The 21,176-nt window shown below is 49.5% G+C and overlaps 1 protein-coding gene across 1 annotated transcript; it reads right to left on the reverse strand.

The window, feature by feature from the left end:
- Positions 1 to 2,913: 2,913 nt before the first annotated feature.
- LOC147090033 (galectin-8-like) lies at positions 2,914 to 18,525 on the reverse strand. Its single transcript, XM_085977122.1, has 4 exons — positions 18,421 to 18,525; positions 5,107 to 5,195; positions 3,686 to 3,890; positions 2,914 to 3,042 (listed from the first exon to the last, which is right to left on the reverse strand). Exons 1-4 carry the CDS (start codon positions 18,451 to 18,453, stop codon positions 2,914 to 2,916), a joined length of 456 nt encoding a protein of 151 aa, XP_085833248.1. The 5' UTR covers positions 18,454 to 18,525.
- Positions 18,526 to 21,176: the final 2,651 nt, after the last annotated feature.

The following is a 21,176-nucleotide window of genomic DNA, read 5'->3' on the forward strand; positions in this document are numbered from 1 at the left end:
ACCAAAGTCCTGCCATGATGTTCTATAACAGGAGGTTGCGGTCCAGATTGGACTTGTTAAAACCAAATGTGCGGAGGGAAGTTGAAAACAAACAGTTCCAGCATATAAATAACAAGACCACTCGGAGTTTCGAAATAGGACAACCAGTGTTAGCCCGGGACTATAAAAATGATAAATCGCAATCTGGAACAATTCGGGCCAGACAAGGACCCCTGATGTACACGGTAGATATTGGTGAAAATGTAACATGGCGTCATGCTGACCAACTGGTAGAATCGAGAGCAAGGGTCGAACCCATGGTTACGGCAGAGACAACCGTGGAAGAAGTTAGTGAACCTGAAGCATCTACCTCAGAAGTGAATGTACCTGATGATGATGTCCAATCCATAAGAGACCAACTAGATGAGTCACCCCAGCAACGAGAATCAGAGACCCCTGAAAGGCGTTATCCAACTCGAATCAGGAGGCCTCCTCAGAGACTGAATCTTTGAACTGTTTTGCATGAAGTTGTATATATATATGTTATGTTAAATGGGGATATAACTGTTAAGCTAAAAAGGGAGGATTGTGGTGTATGTAACCTGTTCCACCTTAAGAGAACTACCTTAAGAGATGTACTACTTTCTCTTGGCTGCTGTATACTGTAATACCGGTGGTGAACACACCGGTATATAAGTGTTGTGTAGGGATTTGCTGGGCAGTTCAGCCCGGACCTCCGAATAGTAAAGACCTGTTAAAGTTATTCTTGTGGTCTGTGTCCAGAGATTTATAATAAGCATAACTGGGACACACAGACTTAACAGACAGTGCAGCGCTCCCTCAGTACTGCCCTCCAACTGTGCAGCGCTCCCTCAGTACTGCCCCTCCTACAGTGCAGCGCTCCCTCAGTACTGCCCCTCCGACAGTGCGGCGCTCCCTCAGTACTGCCCCTCCAACAGTGTGGCACTCCCTCAGTACTGCCCCTCCGACAGTGCAGCGCTCCCTCAGCACTGCCCCTCCGACAGTGCAGCGCTCCCTCAGTACTGCTCCTCCGACAAAGCGGCGCTCCCTCAATACTGCCCCTCCGACAACACGGCACTCCCTCAATACTGCCCCTCCGACAGTGCGGCGCTCCCTCAGTACTGTCCCTTCGACGGTTCTGCACTCCCTCAGTACCGCCCCTCCGACAGTGCGGCACTCCCTCAGTACTGCCCCTCCAACAGTGTAGTGCTCCCTCAGTACTGCTCCTCCGACAATGCAGCGCTCCCTCAGTACTGGCCCTCCGACAGTGCGGCGCTCCCTCAGTACAGCCCCTCCCACAGTGCGGCGCTCCCTCAGTATTGTCCCTTCGATGGTTCTGCACTCCCTCAGTACTGCCCCTCTGACAGTGCGGCGCTCCCTCAGTACTGCCCCTCCGACAGTGCGCGCACCCTCAGTACTGCCCCTCCGACAGTGCAGCGCTCCCTCAGTACTACCCCTCTGAAAGTGCGGCGCTCCCTCAGTACTGCTCCTCCGACAGTGCAGCGCTACCTCAGTACTGCCCCACCGACAGTGCGGCACTCCTTCAATACTGCCCCTCCGACAGTGCGGCACTCCCTCAGTACTGCTCCTCCAACAGTGCGGCGCTACCTCAGTACTGCCCGTCCGACAGTGCGGCGCTCCCTCAGTACTGCCCCTCCGACAGTGCAGCGCTCCCTCAGTACTGCCCCTCTGACAGTGCAGCACTCCATCAGCACTGCCCCTCCGACAGTGCAGCGCTCCCTCAGTACTGCTCCTCCGACAATGCACCGCTCCGTCAGTACTGCCCCTCTGACAGTACGGCGCTCCCTCAGTACTGCCCCTCCGCCAGTGCAGCGCTCCCTCAGCACTGCCCCTCTGACAGTGCGGCACCCTCTCAGTACTGTCACTCCGACAGTGCAGCTCTCCCTCAGTACTGCCCCTCCGCCAGTGCAGCGCTCCCTCAGCACTGCCCCTCTGACAGTGCGGCACCCTCTCAGTACTGTCACTCCAACAGTGCAGCTCTCCCTCAGTACTGCCCCTCCGCCAGTGCAGCGCTCCCTCAGCACTGCCCCTCTGACAGTGCGGCACCCTCTCAGTACTGTCACTCCGACAGTGCAGCTCTCCCTCAGTACTGCCCCACCGACTGCGCAGCGCTCCCTCAGTACTGCCCCTCCGACAGTGCGGCGCTCCCTCAGTACTGCCCCTCCGACAGTGCGGCGCTCCCTCAGTACTGCCCCTCCGACAGTGCGGCGCTCCCTCAGTACTGCCCCTCCGACAGTGCGGCACTCCCTCAGTACTGCCGCTCCCACAGTGCGGTGCTCCCTCAGTACTTTCCCTCCGACAGTGCGGCACTCCCTCAGTACTGCCGCTCCCCAGTGCGGCGCTCCCTCAGTACTTTCCCTTCGATGGTTCTGCACTCCCTCAGTACTGCCCCTCCGACAGTGCGGCGCTCCCTCATTACTGCCCCTCCGACAGTGCGGCGCTCCCTCAGTACTGCCCCTCCGACAATGCACCACTCCATCAGTACTGCCCCTCCGACAATGCGGCGCTCCCTCAGTACTGCTCCTCTGACAGTGCAGTGCTCTCTCAGTACTGCCCCTCCGACAGTGCAGCGCTCCCTCAATACTGCCCCTCCGACAGTGCAGTGCTCTCTCAGTACTGCCCCTCCGACAGTGCAGCGCTCCCTCAATACTGCCCCTCCGACAGTGCGGCGCTCCCTCAGTACTGCCCCTCCGACAGTGCAGCGCTCCCTCAATACTGCCCCTCCGACTGTGCAGCGCTCCCTCAGTACTGCCCCTCCGAAAGTGCGGCGCTCCCTCAGTACTGACCCTCCGATGGTTCTGTGCTCTACGCTGTTAGTGTCCCTTTGTTAGATCCACTCTTGGCTCTCACAGTTCCCTGCGGAATAACAGTGGGACCTCAGCCACTTACTTTCTAAATGCAGCCTAGATCGTAGGCCCTCAAACTGTCAACTTGAACATTTCCATAGATGTTGACGGTGTCGATCTTGGAGGCAGAATTGCTGATGTCGAAGGTCAGGATGTGTTCACCATTCACACACGCCTAAAGAAAGCAAACGTGTTCCATGAGCCCAGCTTCTGACCTCGCGGGAGAAAGGGCTGTATTTACCCGACGTCCCCACCCTGCCTGTCCCAGTCCCTGCCCGTCCCCACCCTGCCTGTCCCAGTCCCTGCCCGTCCCCACCCGGCCCGGTCCCCACCCTGCCCGGTCCCCACCCGGCCAGGTCCCCACCCTGCCCGGTCCCCACCCCGCCCGGTCCCCGCCGTCCCCGCCCCCGCACGTCCCCGTCCCCGCGGCCTGCCCGGCCCCGCCCATCCCGGACCCCGCCCTGCCCCGCCCATCCCGCCCTGCCCGTCCCCGCCCGTCCCGCTCCTCGCCCTGCCCGTCCCCGCCCCACCCGTCCCGTCCCCACCCGTCCCATCTCCAACCTGCCCGGACCCCGCCCTGGCCCATTTTACAATTGTTGATTTGAATGAAGATTAAAATCAGACAGGAGTGAAAGGGACGCCTCACTGGAACACTCCAGCCCGCTCCAGTCCAGTCAGGATCTGTGTCGCTGTATCCCCAGTCCCCCACATGTTAGACTCAATCCAAGAGAACAATTTTAAAAACAAACCCTTGTTTTCTAAAACCTTTCTAACTTTATCAAATCTTAAACTTGCCGGGTGTCGGTCGGAGACTCTACCTGATAGCAGTTGTTCCAGATAAAGAAGGTGAGTTTGAAATCCTTCCCTTTGATGCCAAGGTCGCAGCATTTATCTGACATCGGAGCCCATGTATTCCCTTCCTGTGAACTGTAGACCACTTTCTCCTCGTTGCCGTCAAAGCGGATTGCGAACTGGAAGGGAACTGATTTGGGTTCCTGCCCCTGCTGGAGGTTGATGATAAAACTGAAGAGAAAACGATATCGTCAATACCCTGGAACACGAACATCACCCAGTAATAAAGGAGCATGCGAGAGCGAGAGGAGCTCGGTGTCTGCATCAGAGGATCACAGACCCATCACATAGCAGAGGCTCACGGAGCAAGCAAACACCAGGCTCGACATGACACAACTCACAGCCAGAAGGAAAGAGAGACTTGCATCTCTGCACTGCCTTTCACATCCCCAGGATGTCCGAAGGAGCTCTACAGCCAATGAAGTACTTAAAAAAAAAAGTGATCACTCTTGTAGGAAACGTGGCAGCCAATTTGCACACAGCAAGCTCCCACAAACAGCATTTAAATAAATGACCAGATCATCTGTTTTAGTGATGTTGGTTGAGGGATTAAAAATTGGCCTGACACTTGGAAGAACTCCCCAGCTTTTCTTTGTGTAGTGCTGCGGGGTCTTTTATATTCACCAGTGAAGGCAGACTGGGCCTTGGTTTAACGTCTCATCCGAAAGACGGCACCTTTGACAGTACAGCACTCCCTCAGTACTGCCCCTCTGACAGTGCAATGCTCTAAAGTCAGGGCTCCCTGGATGATGAAAGAGGTAGCGAGTAAGATGAAGCAGAAAAAGAGCGCGTATGGCGGATGTCAGGTCGAAAATACATCTGAGAATCAGGCTGAATATAGAAAGTTCAGAGGAGAAGTGAAAAAGAAAATAAATGGGGCGAAGAGAGGGTATGAGAATAGATTGGCAGCTAACATAAAAGGTAATCCAAAAGTCTTCTATAGGCATATAAATAGTAAGCGGGTAGTAATAGGAGGGATGGGGCCAATTAAGGACCAAAAAGGAGACCTACGCATGGAGGCAGAGGGCATAGCTGAGGTATTAAATGAGTACTTTGCATCTGTCTTCACCAAGGAAGGTATGGGAGGTGCAGGATCTGTGTTCTGTAGAGGTGAAACTGAGGATTTCCAACATTTATTGGAGACAGTGGATCTTTAACTGCGCACCTTTGGCCAAGGAACTTGCCATTGGGATAGATCACAATAAATTATATTGTGCAGAACAAGAGACAGACGTACTGAACACAGCACAGAAGGTGAGAGTGAGGACAGGAAAGACTGGGTGATGGGGAAATGAGCCATACTCAGACACAAATAATGATGCTGGGGCAGTGAGATACTGAGGAATAACAAGACAACTCATGAGGCACTGAGACCGAGGGATCTTACTGTTCGGCATCTGCTGGAACCTTTCCACACACCACAAGCATCATCTGCTCCTTTAACACAGTCGGGAACTGTTTGGTGAATGGGACAGTCTGGAAAAGAGACAGACAATAAATCTCAGACAACTGGTGAGGGATCGGAACATGGCAACCGACATACGCACAGGCACGCACGCAAACATACAACTGACACACACACTGACACACGAAAACACACACAGACTGACACACGCCCACACGCTGAGACTGACACATGCCCACATGCACAGACTGGCACACACACAGACTGACACACGAAAACACACACACAGACTGACACACGAAAACACACACGCAGACTGACACATGCCCAAACGCACAGATTGACACACAAAAACACACATACACACTGACACACGAAAACACACACACAGACTGACACACGAAAACACGCACACAGACTGACACACGAAAACACACACACACACTGACACACAACACACATACACATTGACACACGAAAACACGCACACAGACTGACACACAAAAACGTGCACAGACTGACACACGAAAACACGCACACAGACTGACACACGAAAACACACACACAGACTGACACACGAAAACACACACACAGACTGACACACGAAAACACACACACAGACTGACACACGAAAACACACAGACTGACATGAAAACACACACAGACTGACACACGCCCACACGCACAGACTGACACACGAAAACACACACACAGACTGACACACGCCCACACGCACAGACTGACACACGAAAACACACACAGACTGACACACGAAAAAAGACACAGACTGACACACGAAAACACACACAGACTGACACGCGAAAACACACACAGACTGACACACGAAAACACAGACACACGAAAACACACACTGACACACAAAAACACACAGACTGACACACGAAAACACACACACAGACTGACACACGAAAACACACACAGACTGACACACGAAAACACACAGACTGACACACGAAAACACACACAGACTGACACACGCCCACACGCACAGACTGACACACAAAAACACACACACAGACTGACACACGCCCACACGCACAGACTGACACACGAAAACACACACAGACTGACACACGAAAAAAGACACAGACTGACACACGAAAACACACACAGACTGACACGCGAAAACACAGACTGACACGCGAAAACACACAGACACACGAAAACACACACACACACTGACACAAAAACACACACACAGACTGACACACGAAAACACACACACAGACTGACACACGAAAACACACACACACTGACACACGAAAACACACACACAGACTGACACACGAAAACACACACACAGACTGACACACGAAAACACACACACAGACTGACACACGAAAACAGACTGACACACGCCCACACGCACAGACTGACACACGAAAACACACACAGATTGACACACGAAAACACACACAGACTGACACATGCCCACACGCACAGACTGACACACGAAAACACACACACAGACTGACACACGAAAACACACACACAGACTGACACGAAAACACACACACACACGAAAACACACACAGACTGACACGCGAAAACACACACAGACTGACACACGAAAACACAGACAGACTGACGAAAACACACACACACTGACACACAAAAACACACAGACTGACACGAAAACACGCACACAGACTGACACGAATACACACACACACTGACACACAAAAAACACAGACTGACACGAAAACATGCACACAGACTGACACACAAAAACACAGAATAACATGAAAACACGCACACAGACTGACACACAAAAACACACAGACTGACACACAAAAACACACACAGACTGACACACGAAAACACGCACAGACTGACACACGAAAACACGCACAGACTGACACGCGAAAACACACAGACTGACACACGAAAACACACACACAGACTGACACACGAAAACGCGCACACAGACTGACACACGAAAACACGCACACAGACTGACACACGAAAACACACACACAGATTGACACACGAAAACACACACACAGACTGACACATGCCCACACGCACAGACTGACACACGAAAACACACACACAGACTAACACATGAAAACACACACACAGACTGACACATGAAAACACACACACAGACTGACACACGAAAACACAGACTGACACACGAAAACAAACACACACTGACACACAAAAACACACAGACTGACACACGAAAACACGCACAGACTGACACATGAAAACACACACACAGGCTGACACACGAAAACACGCACAGACTGACACGAAAACACACACACAGACTGAAACACGAAAACACGCACACAGACTGACACACGAAAAGACGCACACAGACTGACAGACGAAAACACGCACACAGACTGACACACAAAAACACGCACAGACTGACACACAAAAACACACACAGACTGACACACGAAAACACGCACACAGACTGACACATGAAAACACGCACACAGACTGACAAACAAAAACACACAGACACACAAAAACACGCACACAGACTGAAACAAAAACACACACAGACTGACACATGAAAACACACACAGACTGACACACGAAAACACACACACAGACTGACACACGAAAGCACACACACAGACTGACACACGAAAACACACACACAGACTGACACACGAAAACACACACAGACTGACACACGAAAACACAGATTGACCCATGAAAACACATACACAGACTGACACACGAAAACACACACACAGACTGACACACGCCCACACGCACAGACTGAGACACGAAAACACACGCACAGACTGACACATGCCCACACGCACAGACTGAGACACGAAAACACACGCACAGACTAACACGAAAACACACAGACTGACACACGAAAACACACAGACTGACACACGCCCACACGCACAGACTGACACACGAAAACACACACACTGACACACGAAAACACACACACAGACTGACACACACCCACACGCACAGACTGACACACAAAAACACACACACAGACAGACACACGAAAACACACACACAGACTGACACACGAAAACACACACACAGACTGACACATGCCCACACGCACAGACTGACACGCGAAAACACACACAGACTGACACACGAAAGCACACACACAGACTGACACACGAAAACACACACACAGACTGACACACGAAAACACACACACAGACTGACACATGCCCACATGCACAGACTAACATGAAAACACACACACAGACTGACACACGAAAACACACACAGACTGACACACGAAAACACACACACAGATTGACACATGAAAACACACACACAGACTGACACATGCCCACACGCACAGACTGACACACGAAAACACACACACAGACTGACACATGCCCACACGCACAGACTGACACACGAAAACACACACACAGACTAACACATGAAAACACACACACAGACTGACACATGAAAACACACACACAGACTGACACACGAAAACACACAGACTGACACACGAAAACAAACACACTGACACACAAAAACACACAGACTGACACACGAAAACACGCACACAGACTGACACACAAAAACACAGACTGACACACGAAAACATGCACAGACTGACACACGAAAACACACACACACACTGACACACGAAAACACACACAGACTGACACACGAAAACACACTGACACGAAAACGCACAGACTGACACACGAAAACAAACACACTGACACACAAAAACACAGACTGAAACACGAAAACACACACACAGACTGACACACGAAAACACGCACAGACTGACACACGAAAACACACACAGACTGAAACACGAAAACACACACACAGACTGACACACGAAAACACACAGATTGACACAAGAAAACACACAGATTGACACAAGAAAACACACAGACTGACATGCCCACACACACAGACTGACACACGAAAACACACACAGACTGACACACGAAAACACACACACAGACTGACACACGAAAACACACACAGACTGACACACGAGAACACACACAGACTGACACACGAAAACACACACACAGACTGACGCACGAAAACACGCACACAGACTGACACACGAAAAGACGCACACAGACTGACACACAAAAACACGCACACAGACTGACACACAAAAACACACACAGACTGACACACGAAAACACGCACACAGACTGACACATGAAAACACACACAGACTGACACACGAAAACACACACAGACTGACACACGAAAGCACACACACAGACTGACACGAAAACACACACACAGACTGACACACGAAAACACACACACAGACTGACACACGAAAACGGGCACACAGACTGACACACGAAAACACGCACACAGACTGACACACGAAAACACACACACAGACTGACACACGCCCACACGCACAGACTGAGACACGAAAACACACGCACAGACTGACACATGCCCACACGCACAGACTGAGACACGAAAACACACGCACAGACTAACACGAAAACACAGACTGACACACGAAAACACACACAGACTGACACACGCCCACACGCACAGACTGACACACGAAAACACACACAGACTGACACATGAAAACACACACACAGACTGACACCCACCCACACGCACAGACTGACACACAAAAACACACACACAGACAGACACACGAAAACACACACACAGACTGACACACGAAAACACACACACAGACTGACACACGAAAACACACACACAGACTGACACATGCCCACACGCACAGACTGACACGCGAAAACACACACAGACTGACACACGAAAACACACACAGACTGACACACGAAAGCACACACACAGACTGACACACGAAAACACACACAGACTGACACACGAAAACACACACACAGACTGACACATGCCCACACGCACAGACTGACACACGAAAACACACACAGACTGACACACGAAAACACACTGACTGACACACGAAAACACACTGACTGACACACGAAAACACACACACAGACTGACACGCGAAAACACACACACAGACTGACACACGAAAACACAGACACACGAAAACACACACACACACTGACACACAAAAACACACAGACTGACACACGAAAACACACACACAGACTGACACACGAAAACACACACACACTGACACACGAAAACACACACACAGACTGACACACGAAAACACACAGACTGACACACGAAAACACACTGACACACGAAAACACACACACAGACTGACACACGAAAACGGGCACACAGACTGACACACGAAAACACACACACAGACTGACACACGAAAACACACACACAGATTGACACACGAAAACACACACACAGACTGACACACGAAAACACACACACAGACTGACACACGCCCACACGCACAGACTGAGACACGAAAACACACGCACAGACTGACACACGCCCACGCACAGACTGAGACACGAAAACACACGCACAGACTAACACACGAAAACACACAGACTGACACACGAAAACACACACACAGACTGACACACGCCCACACGCACAGACTGACACACAAAAACACACACAGACAGACACACGAAAACACACACACAGACTGACACACGAAAACACAGACACACGAAAACACACACACACACTGACACACAAAAACACACAGACTGACACACGAAAACATGCACACAGACTGACACATGAATACACACACAGACACACAAAAAACACACACAGACTGACACACGAAAACATGCACACAGACTGACACACAAAAACACACACACAGAATAACACACGAAAACACGCACACAGACTGACACACAAAAACACACACAGACTGACACACGAAAACACACACAGACTGACACATGACAACACGCACAGACTGACACGCGAAAACATAAACACAGACTGACACACGAAAACACACACAGACTGACACAAAAACACACACACAGACTGACACACGAAAACGCGCACAGACTGACACACGAAAACACGCACACAGACTGACACACGAAAACACACACAGACTGACACACGAAAACACACACACAGATTGACACACGAAAACACACACACAGATTGACACACGAAAACACACACACAGACTAGCACACGAAAACACACACACAGACTGACACATGAAAACACACACAGACTGACACAAAAACACACACACAGACTGACACACGAAAACGCGCACAGACTGACACACGAAAACACGCACACAGACTGACACACGAAAACACACACAGACTGACACACGAAAACACACACACAGATTGACACACGAAAACACACACACAGATTGACACACGAAAACACACACACAGACTAGCACACGAAAACACACACACAGACTAGCACACGAAAACACACACACAGACTAGCACACGAAAACACACACACAGACTGACACATGAAAACACACACACAGACTGACACACGAAAACAAACACACACTGACACACAGAAACACAGACTGACACACGAAAACACAGACACACAAAAAAACACAGACTGACACACGAAAACACGCACAGACTGACACACAAAAACACACAGACTGACACACGAAAACACACAGACTGACACACAAAAACTCACAGACTGACACACGAAAACACACACGCAGACTGACACACGAAAACACACAGATTGACACAAGAAAACACACACACAGACTGACACACGAAAACACACACACAGACTGACACACGAAAACACACACACAGACTGACACACGAAAACACACACACAGACTGACACACGAAAACACACACACAGACTGACACACGAAAACACGCACACAGACTGACACAAAAACACAGACTGACACACGAAAAGACGCACACAGACTGACACACGAAAACATGCACACAGACTGACACACAAAAACACAGATTGACACAAGAAAACACACACAGACTGACACATGCCCACACGCACAGACTGACACACGAAAACACACACACAGACTGACACACGAAAACACACAGACTGACACACGAAAACACACACAGATTGACACAAGAAAACACACACAGATTGACACAAGAAAACACACACACAGACTGACACATGCCCACACGCACAGACTGACACACGAAAACACACACAGACTGACACACGAAAACACACAGACTGACACACGAAAACACACACAGACTGACACACGAAAGCACACACACAGACTGACACACGAAAACACACACTGACACACGAAAGCACACACAGACTGACACACGAAAACACACACAGATTGACACAAGAAAACACACACACAGACTGACACACGAAAACACACACACAGACTGACACACGAAAACACACACACAGACTGACACACGAAAACACACACACAGACTGACACACGAAAACACGCACACAGACTGACACACGAAAACACGCACACAGACTGACACAAAAACACAGACTGACACACGAAAAGACGCACACAGACTGACACACGAAAACATGCACACAGACTGACACACAAAAACACACACACAGAATAACACACGAAAACACGCACACAGACTGACACACAAAAACACACAGATTGACACAAGAAAACACACAGACTGACACATGCCCACACGCACAGACTGACACACGAAAACACACACACAGACTGACACACGAAAACACACAGACTGACACACGAAAACACACACAGATTGACAAGAAAACACACACAGATTGACACAAGAAAACACACACACAGACTGACACATGCCCACACGCACAGACTGACACACGAAAACACACAGACTGACACACGAAAACACACACAGATTGACAAGAAAACACACACAGATTGACACAAGAAAACACACACACAGACTGACACATGCCCACACGCACAGACTGACACACGAAAACACACAGACTGACACACGAAAACACACAGACTGACACACGAAAACACACACAGACTGACACACGAAAACACACACAGATTGACACAAGAAAACACACGCACACAGACACACGAAAACACACACAGACTGACACGAAAACACACACAGACTGACACACGAAAGCACACACAGACTGACACACGAAAGCACACACAGACTGACACACGAAAACACAGACTGACACACGAAAGCACACACAGACTGACACACGAAAACACACACAGACTGACACACGAAAGCACACACAGACTGACACACGAAAACACACACAGATTGACACAAGAAAACACACACACAGACTGACACATGCCCACGCACAGACTGACACACAAAAACACACAGACTGACACACGAAAACACACACTGACACACGAAAGCACACACACAGACTAACACACGAAAACACACACACAGACTGACACACGAAAACACGCACAGACTGACACACAAAAACACACACAGACTGACACACGAAAAGACGCAAACAGACTGACAGACGAAAACACGCACACAGACTGACACACGAAAACACGCACAGACTGACACACAAAAACACACACACAGACTGACACACGAAAACACGCACACAGACTGACAAACAAAAACACACACCCAAACTGACACGAAAACACACACACAGACTGACACACGAAAACACACACACAGACTGACACACGAAAACACACACACAGACTGACACACGAAAACACACACACAGACTGACACACGAAAACACACACACAGACTGACACACGAAAACACACACACAGACTGGCACATGCCCACACGCACAGACCGACACACGAAAACACACATACACACTGACACACGCCCACACGCACAGACTGACACACAAAAACACACATACACACGGACACACAAAAACACACACACAGACTGACACACGAAAACACACACAACCACTGACACACAAAAACACACGCGGACTGACACACACCCACACGCACAGCCACTGAAACACACACACTGACCATCTGACACTAACGCACACACACTGACACGATCACACACTGACGCACACGTACAGACACACAAATACTGACACTATCACACACTGATGTGCGCACACATACACGGTGGTGTGCCGCAACTGCAGCACGTGGAAGTTTGCGGAGAGCATTGTGATCCCGGACAACCATGTTTGCAGTAAGTGCCTGCATCTTTAACTTCAGCTCAGAGTTGTTGAGCTGGAGTCTGAGGTGCCGACATTGCGGGGCATCGTGGAGGGGGAGATTTACCTGGACACTTTGATCCAGGAGGCAGTCACACCCCTTAGGTTAGGTAGTGGTACAGGTCTGGCTAGTGGTTAGGGACAGGAGAGTGTGACTGCAACTCAGGCAGGTGAGGGGACCCCAGGTGCAGTGCTGGAGGAGCCTCAGCCTTTGCCCTTGTCCAACAGGTATGAGGTTCTTGCTGCCTGTGTGGATGAGGGAAAAGCCTGCAGGATGGATGAGCAAGCTGACCATGGCACCATGGTGCAGGAGGCCATTAAAGTGGGGGGAGTGAAATTGAATGTAGTTGTGGTAGGGGACGGTATAGTCAGGGGGATAGATACTGTTCTCTGCAGCTGCGACCGAGAGTTCCGAAGTTTGTGTTGCCTGCCTGGTGCCAGGGTTAAAGACATCTCCTCGCGGCTGGAGAAGAACTTGGAGTGGGAGGGGAGGATCCAGTTGTCACGGTCTACGTAGGAACCAACGACATAGGTGGAACTAGGATAGAGGTTCTGCTGAGGGAGTTTGAGGAGCTAGGATCTAAATTAAAAAGTGGAACCTCAAAGGTAATAATCTCTGGATTGTTACCTGAGCCACGTGCAAATTAACATAGGGACAAACCGATTAGAGGTTTAAATGCGTGGCTCAAAGAGTGGTGTGGGAGGAAGGGGTTTCGCTTCATGGGGCACTGGCACCAGTACTGGGGAAAGAGGGAGCTGTTCCGTTGGGATGGGCTCCACTTAAACCGGGCTGGAACCAGTGTCCTGGCGAATCGAATAACTAGGGCAGTAGACAGGGCTTTAAACTAATGAAGGGGGGAGGGTGGTGGGAGGATTCAGGAAAGAGTAAATTTAAAAGCAGCGAGAGAAATGTCGAGGCTCGAAAGCAGAGCAGAGTTTGGGGTAAAAATAAGCAGAGTGGGTCAGGAAGGGACAGAGAGAGGAACAAAGGTAATAAGGCATCAGTGACTAAGGTGACATCAGGGTAAAATAGAAATAAGTCAAAGCTAAAGGCACTATATCTGAATGCGTGAAGCATTCGCAACAAAATAGATGAATTAATAGCAGAGATAGAAATGAACAGGTTTGATCTAACAGCCATAACGGAGACATGGTTGCAATGTGGCCAAGGTTGGGAACTAAATATTCCAGGATACTTAACTTTTAGAAGAGACAGGCAAAATGGAAAAGGAGGAGGGGTAGCCCTGATAATAAAGGATGGGATAAAGACAGTAGAGAGAAAGGATCTTAGCTCCGAAAATCAAGAAGTAGAATCAATTTGGGTGGAGCTAAGAAACAGCAAGGGGCAGAAAACATTGGTGGGAGTTGTTTATAGGCCAAACAGTAGTTGTAATGTAGGGCAGAGTATAAATCAGGAAATTAGAGGCGCATGTAACAAGGGTAATACAGTGATCATGGGGGACTTTAATCTACATATAGACTGGGCAAACCAAATTTGCAGTAATAGTGTGGAGGACAAATTCATGGAATGTAGGCAAGATAGTTTTCTAGATCAGTATGTTGAGGAACCAACTAGGGAACAGGTTATTTTCGATCTAGTATTGTACAATGAGAATTAATAACCTTGTAGTAAAGGGGCCTTTAGGGAAGAGTGACCATAATGGGATAAAATTTTATATTGAGTTTGAAAGTGATTTAGTTAAATCTGAAACTAGAGTCTTAACTCTAAACCAAGCAAACTATGTAGGCATAAGGGGCGAGCTGGCTAAGGTAGATTGGGAAACTAGATTAAAAGGTATGACGGTAGACAAGCAATGGCTAGCATTTAAAGAATTAATACATAATTTACAACAAATGTACAATCCTTTAAGGCACAAAAACCCCACAGGAAAAGTGGTCCAATCGTGGCTAACAAGAGAAGTTAAAGATAGTATTAGATCAAAGGAAGAGGCTTATAATGTTGCCAAAAAATGTAGTAAGCCTGAGGATTGGGAGGATTTTAGAATTCAGCAAAGGAGGACCAAGAAATTGATAAAGAAAGGGAAAATAGAATGAGAGTAAACTAGCGAGAGACATAAAAACAGACTGTAAAAGCCTCTATAGGTATGTAAAAAGGAAAAGATTAGCAAAAGTAAATGTGGGTCCCTTATAGGCTGAGACAGGAGAAATTATAATGGGGAATAAGGAAATGGCAGAGAAATTAAACAAATACTTTGTGTCTGTCTTCACGGAAGAAGACGCAAAAAACTGGTATGTTGGCCTTTATTACAAGAGGATTTGAGTACAAGAGTAAAGTCATCTTACTGCAGTTATATAGGGCCCTGGTGAGACCACACCTGGAGTATTGTGCACAGTTTTGGTCTCCTTACCTAAGGAAGGATATACTTGCCATAGAGGGAGTGCAACAAAGGTTCACCAGACTGATTCCTGGGATGGGGGGATTGTCCTATGAGGAGAGATTGAGTAGACTAGGCCTTTATTCTCTAGAGTTCAGAAGAATGAGAGGTGATCTCATTGAAACATACAAAATTGGCACAGGGCTTGACAGGGTAGATGCAGGGAGGATGTTTCCCCTGGCTGGGGAGTCTAGAACCAGAGGTCAGAGTCTCAGAATAAGGGGTCGGCCATTTAGGACTGAGATGAGGAGAAATTTCTTCACTCAGTGGGTGGTGAATCTTTGGAATTCTCTACCCCAGAGGGCTGTGGAGGCTCAGTCGATGAGTATATTCAAGACAGAGATCGATAGATTTTTGGATATTAATGGAACCAAGGGATATGGGGATAGTGCGGGAAAGTGGAGATGAGATAGAAGATCAGCCAAGATCTCATTGAATGGCGGAGCAGGCTCGAGGGGCCGAATGGCTGACTCCTGCTCCTATTTCTTATGTTTTTACACTGATACTATCACACACTGACACTATCACACGCACTGACACTATCACACACTGACGCACACACACACTCTGACACTATCACACACTCTGACACTATCACACACTCTGACACTATCACACACTCTGACACTATCACACACTCTGACACTATCACACACTCTGACACTATCACACACTCTGACACTATCACACACTCTGACACTATCACACACTCTGACACTATCACACACTCTGACACTATCACACACTCTGACACTATCACACACTCTGACACTATCACACACTCTGACACTATCACACACTCTGACACTATCACACACTCTGACACTATCACACACTCTGACACTATCACACACTCTGACACTATCACACACTCTGACACTATCACACACTCTGACACTATCACACACTCTGACACTATCACACACTCTGACACTATCACACACTCTGACACTATCACACACTCTGACACTATCACACACTCTGACACTATCACACACTCTGACACTATCACACACTCTGACACTATCACACACTCTGACACTATCACACACTCTGACACTATCACACACTCTGACACTATCACACACTCTGACACTATCACACACTCTGACACTATCACACACTCTGACACTATCACACACTCTGACACTATCACACACTCTGACACTATCACACACTCTGACACTATCACACACTCTGACACTATCACACACTCTGACACTATCACACACTCTGACACTATCACACACTCTGACACTATCACACACTCTGACACTATCACACACTCTGACACTATCACACACTCTGACACTATCACACACTCTGACACTATCACACATTGACGTACACACACACTGACACTATCACACACTGACACACACACAGATGCACTAACACACACAGCTGCACTAACACACCCCTCCACCCACCTTCTCTACCCTCCCAATCGCCCTGCCACTTCCAGTCCACCCACTGCCCAACGGGTTTATCACAGGAACAGCTGCTGTAAAACATTCCATTACTCATTCCCGTTAACTGAGGAACTCACACTTTTAGTTCTTATTTATTGAAAGTTGGATGGAGCGAATTGGAGAGATCTGTCAGAGATTGTGGTTAGTTTTTGCAGTGAGCTAGATAGAATAATATTAATGTCCCATTCTCATGATGCTGAGTTCTGGTTTCAAATTCGGAGAGTAGCAGGACTCACAAGCCCTTCTCCCCCTCCCTGTCCAGTCACTGCCAAACAGATCTTTAGATCTCACATTCCTTAAATAAGAGTTAGTGATCTACAGACACACGTTCCACCTGCAGAAGACACGTTACTTACCGGAGCCCAGTTCCACAGTGGTGGGATCGACATTTCTTCAGTGCTGAGCTTCGCAGATCTGTGAGCAGGAAATGTAGAATGAAGGACAGTGATGCAGGAGTGGCTATTTATCGTTCATTCATGATCCCTCCCCTTTCCTCTCTCCTCCCATCCATCGCTCTCCCCTCCTCCTCTCCCCTCCCCTGCCCTCCTCCACTCCCCTCCCCCCTCCTCTCCCCTCCACTCCCCTCACCTCCTCCTCTCCCTTCCCCTCTCCCTCCCCTCCTCCTCTCCCTCCCCTCCTCCCCCTCTCCCTCCTCCCCCTCCTCTCCCCTCCCCCCCCCTCCCCCCTCCCTTCCCCTCTCCCTTCCCCTCCTCCTCTCCCCTCCCCTCACCCTCACTCCTCACCCCTCCCTTCCCTTCCTCCCCTCCCCCCCTCCCCTCCTCCCCACCCCTCCTCCTCTCCTTTCCCCTCCCCTCCCCTCCTCCCCTCCCCTCCTCCTCTACCCTCCTCCTCTCCCCTCCCCTCCTCTTCCCTCACCTCCCCTCCTCCTCTCCCCTCCCCTCCTCCCCTCCCCCTCTACCCTCCCCTCCTCCTCTCCTCTCCTCTCGCCTTCCCCCCTCTCCTCCCCTCCTCCTCTCCCCTCCCCTCCTCTCCCCTCTTCCCCTATGATCCCCTTTTCTTTCTGCTCCAATCCGCTTTCCCCTCCCTCCACTCTCCCCACCTCTCCCCCTCCCCTCTCTCTGCTTTCCTCTCTATCCACCCCCTCACTCCTCCCTATTTCACATATGCTCCCCTCTCTTATCTGCTTCTCTCCCCTCTCTCGCTTTCTCCACTCTCTCTCTCCCTCCCTCCCTCCCTCTCCCTCCCACCTCTGCCCTCCTCTCTCTCCCTCTCTCTCTCCCCCTCTCTCTCCCACGTTCTCCCCTCCCCCTCTCTCTCCTTCTCTCTCTCCCTCTCCCTCCCCCTTGCTCTCTGGTACAGTCGGTATAGTCTCCCTGGTACAGTCAGTACAGTCTCCCTGGTACAGTTGGTAGAGTCTCCCTGGTACAGTCGGTATAGTCTCCCTACTGCAGTCGGTACAGTCTCTCTGGTACAGTCGGTATAGTCTCCCTGGTACAGTCGGTACAGTCTCTCTGGTACAGTCGGTATAGTCTCCCTGGTACAGTCGATATAGTTGCTTTGGTACAGTCGTTATAGTCTCCCTGGTACAGTCGGTACAATCCCTCTGGTACAGTTAGTATAGTCTCTCTGGTACAGTCAGTATAGTCTCCCTGGTACAATTGGTATAGTCTCTGTGGTACAGTCGGTATAGTCTCTCTGGCACAGTCGGTATAGTCTCTCTGGTACAGTCGGTATAGTCTCTCTGGTACAGTCGGTATAGTCTCCCTGGTACAGTCGGTATAGTCTCCCCGGTACAGTCAGTATAGTCTCTCTGGTACAGTCAGTATAGTCTCCCTGGTACAGTCGGTACAGTCTCCCTGGTACAGTCGGTATAGTCTCCCTGGTACAGTCGGTATAGTCTCCCTGGTAGAGTCGGTATAGCCTCCCTGGTACAGTCGGTATAGTCTCCCAGGTACAGTCGGTATAGTCTCCCTGGTACAGTCGGTATAGTCTCCCTGGTACAGTCGGTATAGTCTCTCTTGTACAGTCTCTCTTGTACAGTCGATATAGTCTCTCTGGTGCAGTCGGTATAGTCTCCCTGGTACAGTCGGTATAGGCTCTCTGGTACAGTCGGAATAGTCTCTCTGGTACAGTTGGTGAGGTCTCCCTGGTACAGTCGGTATAGTCTCCCTACTACAGTTGGTATAGTCTCCCTGGTACAGTCAGTATAGTCTCTCATGTACAGTCGGTATAGTCTCTCTGGTACAGTCGGTATAGTCTCCCTGGTACAGTCGGTATAGTCTCTCTGGTACAGTCAGTATAGTCTCCCTGGTACACTCGGTATAGTCTCCCTGGTACAGTCAGTATAGTCTACCTGGTACAGTTGGTACAGTCTCCCTGGTACAGTTGGTAGAATCTCCCTGGTACAGTCGGTATAGTCTCCCTGGTACAGTCGGTACAGTCTCCCAGGTACAGTCAGTATAGTCTCCCAGGTACAGTCGGTATAGTCTCCCAGGTACAGTCGGTATCGTCTCCCTGGTACAGTCAGTTTCGTCTCCCTGGTACAGTCGGTATAGTCTCCCTGGTACAGTCGGTATAGTCTCCCTGGTACAGTCGGTATAGTCACCCTGGTACAGTCGGTATAGTCTCCCTGGTACAGTCGGTATAGTCTCCCTGGTAGGGTCGGTATAGTCTCCCTGGTACAGTCTCCCTGGTACAGTCGGTATAGTCTCCCTGGTAGAGTCGGTATAGCCTCCCTGGTACAGTCGGTATAGTCTCCCTGGTAGAGTCGGTATAGTCTCCCTGGTACAATCGGTATAGTCTCCCTGGTACAGTCGGTATAGTCTCCCTGGTACAGTCGGTATAGTCTCCCTGGTACAGTCGGTATAGTCTCCCTGGTACAGTCGGCATAGTCTCCCTGGTACAGTCGGTTTAGTCTCCCTGGTACAGTCGGTTTAGTCTCTCTGGTACAGTCGGTATAGTCTCTCTGGTACAGTCAGTATAGTCTCCCTGGTACAGTCGGTATAGTCTCCCTGGTACAGTCGGTATAGTCTCCCTGGTACAGTCGGCATAGTCTCTCTGGTACAGTCGGTATCGTCTCCCTGGTAAAGCCGGTATAGTCTTTCTGGTACAGTCGGTATAGTCTCCCTGGTACAGTCGGTACAGTCTCCCT

Source organism: Somniosus microcephalus, unplaced genomic scaffold, assembly GCF_052327205.1.
Source record: "Somniosus microcephalus isolate GS21.2 unplaced genomic scaffold, FLI_Smic_1.0 unresolved_chr4, whole genome shotgun sequence".
Taxonomy (NCBI): domain Eukaryota; kingdom Metazoa; phylum Chordata; class Chondrichthyes; order Squaliformes; family Somniosidae; genus Somniosus; species Somniosus microcephalus.

Coding starts and splice junctions, on each gene's coding strand:
- LOC147090033 (XM_085977122.1), bottom strand. CDS start 18,453: ATGTCGATCCCACCACTGTGGAACTGGGCTCCG. Junction 5,196..18,420: donor CACTGTGGAACTGGGCTCCG/GTAAGTAACGTG, acceptor TCTCTTTTCCAG/ACTGTCCCATTCACCAAACA. Junction 3,043..3,685: donor TCTGGAACAACTGCTATCAG/GTAGAGTCTCCG, acceptor TGCTTTCTTTAG/GCGTGTGTGAATGGTGAACA.